At 23.6% G+C, this 11,074-nt stretch overlaps 1 protein-coding gene across 1 annotated transcript; it reads left to right on the top strand.

Moving 5' to 3' along the window:
* Window positions 1-10,281: 10,281 nt before the first annotated feature.
* Window positions 10,282-10,452, top strand: BBK36DRAFT_1131216 (hypothetical protein; the record flags this gene model as incomplete). The annotated part of the gene is made up of 1 exon (XM_024891939.1): window positions 10,282-10,452. A coding segment is annotated over one exon (171 nt), but the record flags the coding sequence as incomplete, so codon positions are not given.
* Window positions 10,453-11,074: the final 622 nt, after the last annotated feature.

Raw genomic sequence — 11,074 nt, 5'->3', positions numbered from 1 at the left:
ATAGCTTATTTATAACTATTATCTAAATTTCTTAAGTAATAACTAATAATAAATACTATATAGGCTAGATCTAGCCTTATTCTTAATATTAAATATATTAAAGATCTTACTATTAACTAGTATTCTTTTTAATTATTTAAATAGTAAATAAACTTATTTACTGCCTTTTATAGCCTTTTTTTAATTATAAATATTAGTATTAGGGTATAGTTTACTATATTATATTAATAAAGGATTTTTTAAATATAGCCTTACTAGTTAAAAATAACTATTTATATTATCCTCTTTTAATAAATATAAATACTAAAGTAATAGTAATATAGTTTAAAGTTAGTTATTAAGAATTATTAATAAAGTCTATTTTTTAATTTAATAATTCTTCTTTATTCTTTCTTATAAAAAGTAGGTTATTTATATAAATTATAATAAAAATGCTATTTTTTATATAAAGGCTACTATTTACTAATACTAGTTAAAGACTTAGTATAAATAGAAAGTTAGTAAAGGTTTTATACTATACCCTATTAAAATAGGGGCATTAATATAGGAAGTATTAGTATATAAGGTTATAAGGGTTAACTGTTTATAAAGCATAAGTAAGAGCTAGACTCCTGCTTAAATAGGGTAGTAATAATAAAGATAAAATAAGCTATTAAATATATATTTTAATAAGTTATAAGCCTAGCTTTTACTAAAATTACTAAAAACTAATAAATATTAATACTTTATATAGCTAATAGCTAATCTTATTAATCTTACTATATTTTAAAAAGACTGCTATATAACTCTATTATAATAAATAAGAATTAATTAACTAACTTAAATAGGCTAAAGAGTAGCTATTAACTAAAATAATTAAGATTACTATTATTAAATAACTTAATAGCTGCCTTAAAGTATAGCTAGTATTTTTAAAGTAAATAAAGATTTTAAAAAGTTTAAAAAAATAATAAAAATAATAGTAGTTTAAATAAAAAAAAATAATTAACCTTAAGTTTAATAAATAAAGACTTTAAAAATAATAAAATAATAATAATTTTATTACCTTTTAGTAATATTAATATTTATAGCTATAAAGTATAAATACTATTATAAGTTAGTTAATAATTAATATAAAATATAATATAATAATATAATAATTTTAAAAAGACTATTATTATTAATAAAATATTAAATTAAGAGATTAAGCTAATTATTATAAATACCTTAAGTTTATACTTTTTACTAACTTTAAAAAAGTAAAAAGATTATTTTTTATAAAAATAATAGCTAAAGCTAGTTATTAACTTTATTAATATTAAGGACTTGCTAAGTATTTATAATATTAAGGAAAAGGTTCTTAAAAGCTAACTAAATGCTTAAAAAAGCAAGTAGTAGTAATATATTAGTATTTTAAAAATAATACTCTTTATCTTATTAAGATAATAGCTAAAGAAATAACTATATAAAAGGTATTTTAATAAGTAAAAGTAGAGTTTTAAAAATCTAGTTTTAGTATATTATTATTAAAGAATTTACTTAAAGGATTAAAATAGTTTAAAAGAAATTCCTTTAGGCTAGAAGTTAATATAAGCTTTTAAATAGCTACTTAATCTTAAAGTTTATTAATAATTTAAGTAAGTAATATCTTATTTAGTATACTAATTTTTAAATAAGCTATAATATTAAATCCTTTTTAATATTTAATAGTATTATTTAAAATACTAAAGCTAAAAAAGTTAAATAAAAAAGCAGTATAATAATATAAGCATTATTAATATAAAAATAATTAATAAATAATAAAGTCTTAATAATAGTAAAAGTGCTAAAATATATATACTATAGTAAAATATATTATATAAAAATAAGCTACTAAAACTTATACTTTAAGAAAAAATAATATTAAAAAGACTATAAAAACTATTAAAGACTACTTAAGGGGTCTTAAAAACAACTACATTCCCTTAACTAAGCTTTACTAGGTTAAGGGGGATATTAATTTATAAAAGGGTTATTAATTTATAAAATACTTTAATCTTAATGCGCATGCTATATAAATTAATATACTGTTTTAGAAAATTATTATTTCTGCACTTAAAAAGGCTATTTTACCTAGATTTAGCATTTCCTTATATTAAGAAGCAGCCTAATAGTATTCTTTTAATAAGAATTGCAGAATTTATAGGTTTTATAGTACCTTATTTTATATAGCATGCATACTTTAACTAATATATCTTTTTTTTATAAATTAATAACCTTTTTATAAATTAACATGCCCCTTATCCTAGTAGAGCTAGGATAGGAAATGCAGTTGTCTTTAAGACCCCCTAAGTAGTAATTATAAATATAAATTGAATAAAAAACTTAATATTATTAGTATTTAAGTTAAATATAATAGAATTTAATTACTTTATAATATTTTAAAAAGATATTCCTTTATTATAATCTTAATATTATATAAATCTTAAACTTTAGCTATAATTAGTATATAACCTTTTAATAAGAATAATTTACTTTAAACCTTTAAAGCTTTATAATAGTATTTTTAATAATATAAAAGATTTAAAAATTATAATAAAAGGCATTAGTATAATAATTTAAGAGTCCTCCTATTTAAACTGTAGAGAATTCCTATTTAAACTATAGTGGTCTATGCCTATACTAAAATCTATATGCCTACACCTGCACTCCCAGGCCTGCACACCTATTTACAGTATAAACTTATAGCACACCCTATAGCTTACACAACAACACCACAACTTCATCAATTTTAGTCGTTTTTCTCCCTTGCCATTAATTATCACAACTTTTACCGTTAACACCGTGATAGATCACTCTCAGCTAAGAGACGGCCTTTTTAACACTGCCTATTATAATATCTTACGCCCTTTACTTAGTAATATCTAGTTAAGGGTACTGACTGCCAGTATGCTATACTGTATTTTACTATAGGTGTATAGATAATTAGACTTTAGGGGTTGGCCTAGCTGGTGGCATAGACCACTATGGTTTAAATAGAGATTTACTATAGTTTAAATAGGAGGACTTATAATTTAAAGGTATATAAATATATACTATTTAATTATAATTATACTTATAAAAGTCTTATATATACTAGCACTTAGTTTAAACTTAAATATTAATAATATAGCTATTTAATTTAAAAAAGGAAATAAAAGTATTTTAAAATAGCTAGATAGTTAAGAAAAATAATATTAAGATTATAATATAGTGTTTTAAAACCCTCTTTATTTTATAAACTAATTCCTTTTTAATATAAGCCCTAGTATTATATATAGTTAATTAATAAATTAACCTCTTTTTAATAAAAGCTTTAGTATTTTATATAGTTAATCCTTAGCTATAGGTTTAGTATAATTAAATAAAATACCTTAATAATAATTATTAAAAATAGAGGCATTAATATAGGAAGTATCTGTATAAGGGTAATAGGGGGTTAATCTAACTATAAGTATAAATAAAAGCTAGAAGCCACTATCTAGAAAGTAAGAGAATAAGCTAAATTAATATATATTTTAATAGGTTATAAGCCTGGCTTTTTACTAAATTGCAGATAAATGCTAAGTACTAATACCTTAACTTATTAATAAGATTAATCTTGCTAGACCTGCTATATTTTAAGGGGAGATTTACTATACTAAGAAAACATTAAAAAAATAGCTAAAGAATATAACCTAAGTAGGCTAGAATTATATTAATTAAGGATAGCGTTATTAAATAACTTAATTACTAGCCTAGGTCTCTGTTAGTAATATTAAGAAGACTTTTAAGAGACTTAAGAAGATAGAGATTAGTCTAAAATAAAAGACACCCTTAGTTAAATAAATAAAGAAGATAATGCATTTAGACAGATATAGTCTATATGTTACACTAAATAGTCTATGCACTTAAAATTTCTAAAACCACCTCCACCTTTATATATAAAAATAACTATAATAAAAAATTAAAATAAATATTTAAAAAATACTAGTATTTTAATTATTATATAATTTTATATATTCCTTTTTTAAAACCTATTTTAATTAAATATTTAAGCATAAACCTAAGATAACTTTAGTATAGGATTTCTTAATAAATATAAGATATATATTAATATACTTAATATTTTTATAATATTTATATAAATAAGATATTAGCATTTTAATTTTATTTTATAATTTTAATTTCTTATTAAAAGACACTTATTTAAAGTTTTAATATTTCTTTATAAAAAAAGTATAGTTAAAAATTAAAGAATAAATATTTTAAAAATATTTATATATAGATTTAGTCTAATTATATTAGAATATATTTTTTATATAATTTTTCTATTTTAGTAAAAGCATTTTATAGTTATTATAAATGTTAATAGATTTTAGGGTTGTTAAGTGCACAGGCCATGTCTGTCTAAATAGGAATTTTTATCTGTTTAAATAGGAGGACTCCTTAAGTATTCCTTTACCTCCTAGTAGTATTAATATTTTTAGCTATAAAGTTTATATACTATTACTATTATTATTTTTAATTACTTAAGCCTAATAATATTAATATATAATATAGCTAATAAAAAGTATATTAAATTAGCTTACTTATTTATTTATAATAGACAGGAGTATAGCTTCTACTTATACCTTACTGGCTAGGTTAACCTTAACGCCTCTTATATAAGTACTTCTTATATTAATGCCCTTATTTTTAGTACTCTTACTTAATAGTATAAGAAGTTAAGCTCTTACTGCTTTTATATATAAGAGGTTATTTTCTTAAGTCTAGAACTTATACTTACTAGTTTATATACCTTATCCTTTAATAAATCTAGCTAAACCTAAGTATAGCCTTTATATCCTAAAGGATTCTATAGCATTTTCCTTAATAATCTTTTTTAAACCTAAGGCTTTATAGAATTTTAAAAAGCAATTTTTCTTTAAAGGCTTAATTAACTTATTTACTACTATTTTAATTATAAAAATATATTCTAATTTAACCTCTTCTTTCTAAACCTTTTTATAAATAAAGTAGTATTATATTTTAATATATTTTAAGCCTTTATAATTTATTAGATTCTTTATTAATATAATAGCTTCTTAATTATTATAGTATATAATAACTATACTTAAGAACTTATTAGTTATTACTATTATTTATAATAATACTAAAGGGTCTGCTGCTTATAATAATAAGTCTATTATATACTTTTCTTAAAGATTAGTTTATAATTTTATAAAGAGTTATTATAATTAGATTGCTTTTTTTATTATATTTATTTATATTATATACTTAGCTTTATAGTTTAAGAGTATAGTAATTACTTATCTTTTTAAAAACTAGCTAATTTTACTATTACTAATATTAAATATATAATTAAAAGTTAATCTTTAAGTATTTAAATTACTAGCCTAGTTAAAATTACTATAATTATAAAGTAAATAAAGGTTATTATAAAATATAAAGTATAAGTCTTTTATCCTTTAAATATACCTAAGTATCTGCTTTATAGCCTGCTTATATATATTATTAAGGTTACTTAAGTATTAACTAATAATAAATATAATATAGGCTAGGTTTAGTCTAATACCTAGTATTAAATATATTAGTAATTTTATTATTAAGTAGTATTCTTTTTATTAAAAATAGGGGCATTATATATAGGAAGTACTGGTATATATAGGTTATAAGGGTTAACTAACTGTAAAGCATAAGTAGGAGCTATATTCCTGTCTAGATAAAGAGAGATAAGCAAGCTAATTAATATATAATTTAATAGGTTATAAGCCTGGCTTTTACTAATTATTACTAAGTATTAATACCTCCCTGAAATTAGCTAATAATCTTGCTAGTCTGTAATCCCTGCTATATCTTAGCTAAATGTCACTATGCAACTTTATAATAATAGATAATCACTAATTAACTTGCCTAGATAGGTTAAGAGTTAACTGTTAACTAAGATAATTAAGATTGCTGTTATTAAATAACCTGATTTTTAAATTAAGAGCCTTAGGCCTTGGCCCTCCTTTAAGTGGCTAGGATAACTAGGGATTATAAGAAGATAAGCAAGATAATAAAAATAGTAATAGCTTAAATATAGTAAGGCAACTAACCCTTAGGCTAATAAATAAGGACTTTAATAATAAAACGGCTATAATACTGTCTCCTCTTAGTAATATAAATATATATAGTTATAAAGTCTATATGCTATTATAAATAACTTAATAACTAATATAAAATATATTATAATAATACAGTAATCTTAAGGAAAGCATTATAGCTAAAGAAGCAGCTATAGCATATCTTAAGATTAAACCTATTATTATTAATGCCTTAAGCTTGCATTCCTTACTATTACTTAAGAAGAGAGAGGACTATCTAGTATAAGAATGTTAGCTTAAGCTTATTATTAATCTTATTAGAGGAGATAACCTGCTTACTGTTTATAATATAAAAGAAAAGGTGCTAGATATATAAATTAACGCCTAAAAAAGTAAGTAATAATAATATATTAGTATTTTAAAAATAACACTCTTAATCTTACTAAGTAAGATAATAAGTAATAAAAAAACAGTCTAAAGGGTCTTTTAGTAAGTTAAAGAGGAATTCTTAAAGTTAGGATTAAGGGCATTATAAACTGCATATAAAGAATAGGAAGAGTGTATACTAAATCCCTTTAAGTCTGTTTAAGAATTCGCCTAGAGGATTAAGACTATCTAGGAGAAGTTCCTTTAAGCTAGAAGCTAATATAAGCTCTTAAACAGCTACCTAATCCTAAAGTTTATTAATAGACTTAATAAACAGTACCTGGTCTAGTGTATTAACTTCTAGTTAAACTATAGTGTTAAGACTCTGCTAACACTAGATAATGTTATTTAAAGCGCTAAGGCTAAGGAAGTTAGATAGAAAAGCAGTGTAATAATGCAGGCCCTGCTAACACAGAAGCAAGCCGCTCTAATAGATAATAAGGACTTTATAATAGTAAGGGTGCTTAAGTGCATATACTATAGTAAAACACGCTATATAAAAGAGGGGTGCTAGGACTTATATCTAAAGAAGAAGTGCTGCTAGGATAATTATAGAGGCTAGTAGGGTTGCCTAATATATATAAACCTAAATATAACTATAAAGCAGGAGGATAATAGTCCTGCTTTACTTATATTAAGGATAACTATAATAAAAGACAATTACTTTATAACCTTTTAAAGATGCCTTATTCTTACTGCAGCCTAAGTGCTGTCTAGATTCTAGACTCTAGCTATAGCTAATATATAACTTTATAGTAAAAATAATTTATCCTAGGGTCTTTTTAACTATATACTAAGGCGCTTAGTAGCATTAGCGACTTTAGGATTACTGTAAAAGGTATTAGGATAGTTATTTAAAGATGTATAAATAAAAACCTATTAGTTATACTTATATTAAGGAAAGTACTCTTTACCCCAAGAACTTAGCCTTAACTTAGTCTCTATTACCTAGCTCCTTAATTTAAGGGGGGAGATGCATATAGCCTAAGACAGCTAGATAATAAAAAAAGACAAGACTAAGATTATAGCCTGCTGTTTTGAAAACCTCTTTATTCTGCAGACTGACTCTCTCTTAATATAAGCCCTAGTGTCTTATACAGCTAACCTATAGCTATAGCCACTAATTAAGCTCTTCCTAACACTAACGCTAGTGTCCTATATAGTTAACCTATAGCTATAGGTGTAGTATAACTATATAGGCTACTTAGGTAGTAATAACCTAACTAGACTAAAAGACTTGGTAAATAGCATAAACACTATATAGGAATATTACCTTTATAAGCTATGCCTTTATAAAAGGATAAGAGAAAAACCCTATTAAGGCTAGCTATACTAAAGAGACTATATTAAAGACATTATTTATATTAATATCTATAGTCTATTTTATATTACTAGTTATAATAAGGAAAGATACTAGATTACTTTAGTAAATAGCTATAGCAGATTTAATAGCAGTAGAGCTATTAAGAATAAATAAGGTGCTTAAGAATTTATATAGTTTTTTATATAATTCCTTAAAGGCAGAGAACCTTAAAGACATTACTATTATATTATTTATATAAATAAAGTAAAGGAGTTTAATAGCTATAAATTTAACTACTAGGCTGCCTAGTAAAGCACTAGTCTTAAAACCTTACTTATAAAGCAGCACTAGTTAAATAGAGTTATAAAAAACTATAATATTATAATATATAATAAACTCCTACTTATACTAATAAGGAGGAAGGTGCTAAAGTAATACTAGTTAAAAGTCCTAGAAATAGTTAATTACTTATATAATTACAGCCCTTATAAGGCACTTAATAAGACGCCTTTTAAATATGTTTTTAGTTAATAGCTAAATGTATTTAATATCTAAATAGTAAGAACTATAGCCTAGTATCTAATCCTGCAGGCTTAATATAAAAAGCTAGATAATAAAGGAGTTAAATACACTCTCCTAGGGTTTATTAGTAATATAGTTTACTAACTCCTTACCCCTAGTAGTAGGGTAATTAGCTTTTTAAATATACACTTTAAGTCTAATACTATCTTAGTGCTAGTAATAATGCCTATTATACGCTCTATAAGAACCTAGATAGATAATATAGATAACTACCCTTAGGTAATAACAGGTGGAAAACAGCACTGTAAAAGCAGCTTAGTCTAGTCCTTAATTAAAGTACTACCTATAAGAGCACTGGCAGCTAAACTAAAGCGAGTATAATTTTAAGAAGATAAAGTCCTAGGACACCTTAACCTCTACTACTTACTAAAAAGCTAAGTCTCCTTATATAATATCCTTGCCCTTACTGCCTTAGCTAAGTTATACTTTAAAGACACTAAGCTAATAATATATAAAAAAGCTAAACACAGCTTTTTTTATAATAAGTAGCATAAGGGGATAGCAGACAAGATACAGGCTCTGCAGGATAATAACACCTAGGTGCTTATAGACCTTGACCTTAATATAAATATACTATAAGGAAAATAGGTCTATAAGTTAAAACAGGGACCAGACAACCAGGTTATTAAATATAAAGCACGCTAGGTTATTAGAGGCTTTAAATAAATTGCTAGAATTAATTATATAGAGACTTTTATATTAGTAGTAAAACTAATAACCTATAAGGCACTCTTTACTATAGCAGCAGCCCTAGACCTAGAGATTAAATAAATAAATGTAAAAATAGCATTTCTATATAGAAACGTTAATAAAGATATATATATAGAATAGCTGACTAGATTTAAAGACAGTATAAGAAGAGTCTGCAAGTTAAATAAGGCGTTATATAGTTTAAAACAAGCTCCTAGGGTCTAGTATAAGACTCTTATAGACTTCCTCCTTACTCTTAGCTTTTATACTATATCTGCTAATAGTAGGTTATATACTAGAAATAGCATCTTTATTATAATTTACATAAATAACTTACTTATTATTAAAAAAGATAAAAGCAGGATTACTAACCTAAAGGAAGCTCTTTACTAACATTTCTTTATAACAGATCTAGGAGCATGCTATTACTATTTAGGCATTTAAATCTACTATAATAAGACTGCATAACTAATTATCCTTAACTAATAAGGCTATATCTAAAAAATCCTCTACTAATATAATATAATAGATTATGCACTAATACTAACCTTAATAGTAGAAAAAAGGCTATAAAAAGCAGGAGATAAGCACTTATACTAGCTAAATAAAAGGAGGGAATATTAGTTAATAGTAAAGTTATTAATATACTTAATGCTAGGAATGCAGCTAGATCTTGCCTATGCTGTCTTAGTAGTTAGTAGATTCTTTAGCAACCTTAATAATATATATAGGCAAGCTATTAAGCATATTTTTAAATATATATAGGGCATTAAAGATCTCTGCTTAGTCTTTTAAGGAGAGCTGCAGCTACTTTATAGCTATAGTAACTCTAACTAGGCTAGTGATTTAGACACTTATAGATTAACCTCTAGCTATATGTTTAATATAGGCAGTGGAAAGATTAGCTAGTTATTTAAGAGGCAGGCGATAACTGCCCTGTTAAGCTGTAAAGCTAAGTATATAGCTTAAACTAATATAATAAAGGAGGCGATCTGGTTATAAAGACTCTTTATAAAATTACAGACTAATCTTTAAGGGGAATATATAATAAGGCTATTATTAACTTTACTAAGGGAATTATTATTATTTTTATTAATAACTCTAGTAATAACTAAGTCTTTAAGCGCAGTTATTATTTACTATAATAATTAAGGAGCTATTACACTTATAAAGAATTTAATAAACTATAACGGCTTTAAATATATAGAAACCTAATACTATTTTATTTATAAAAAAGTCAAGGCTAGAGAGGTCGCACTAGAATATATCCTTATATATAAGATAGTAGCAGATAGGTTAACTAAGCCCTTAAAGAAAGACCGGTTCTTAAAATTCTATAAAGCCTTAAGTTTAAGGAGGATTACTAATATAGAAGATGCTAGCTAGAATAGTATATAGCACTTAGTTTAATAAGAGTAGGTTTTAGGCTAAAACGCCTTACTAAAGGTATAAAAGCAGTAGGAGCTCTTGCTCTTAACTTCTTATGCTATTAAGTAGGAGTGTTAAAAATAAGGGCATTATATATAGGAAGTACTAGTATATATAGGTTATAAGGGTTAACTAACTATAAAGCATAAGTAAGAGCTATATTCCTATCTAGATAAAGAGAGATAAGCAAGCTAATTAATATATAATTTAACACTTTTTTTTTTTTTTTAGTTAACTTATATAGTTTTTTTTAGCTTTTTATAGCCTTTTTTCTACTATTAAGGTAGATAATAGTATATAGTTTATTATAGTATATTAATATAAGATTTTTTAAATATAGCCTTATTAATTAAGGATAATAGTTTTTACTAATTTATTATAATATATTTAGATTCTTAAGTAATAATAATAAAGATTAAGGTTAATTATAAAAAACTGCTAATAAAAAGCATCCTTAATCTTAATAATCCTTAACTTTTCCTTTTTTATTAAAAGTATATTATTTATATAAATAATAATAAAAATACTATTTTTTATATATAGCCTACTATTAGCTAAAATAGTATAAAAACTTAAAAGT

This window comes from Trichoderma citrinoviride (assembly GCF_003025115.1).
Source record: "Trichoderma citrinoviride strain TUCIM 6016 unplaced genomic scaffold BBK36scaffold_28, whole genome shotgun sequence".
Classification (NCBI taxonomy): Eukaryota; Fungi; Ascomycota; class Sordariomycetes; order Hypocreales; family Hypocreaceae; genus Trichoderma; species Trichoderma citrinoviride.
Note: the sequence above shows the minus strand (reverse complement) of the source record. Positions and strands in the feature narration are given on the sequence as shown.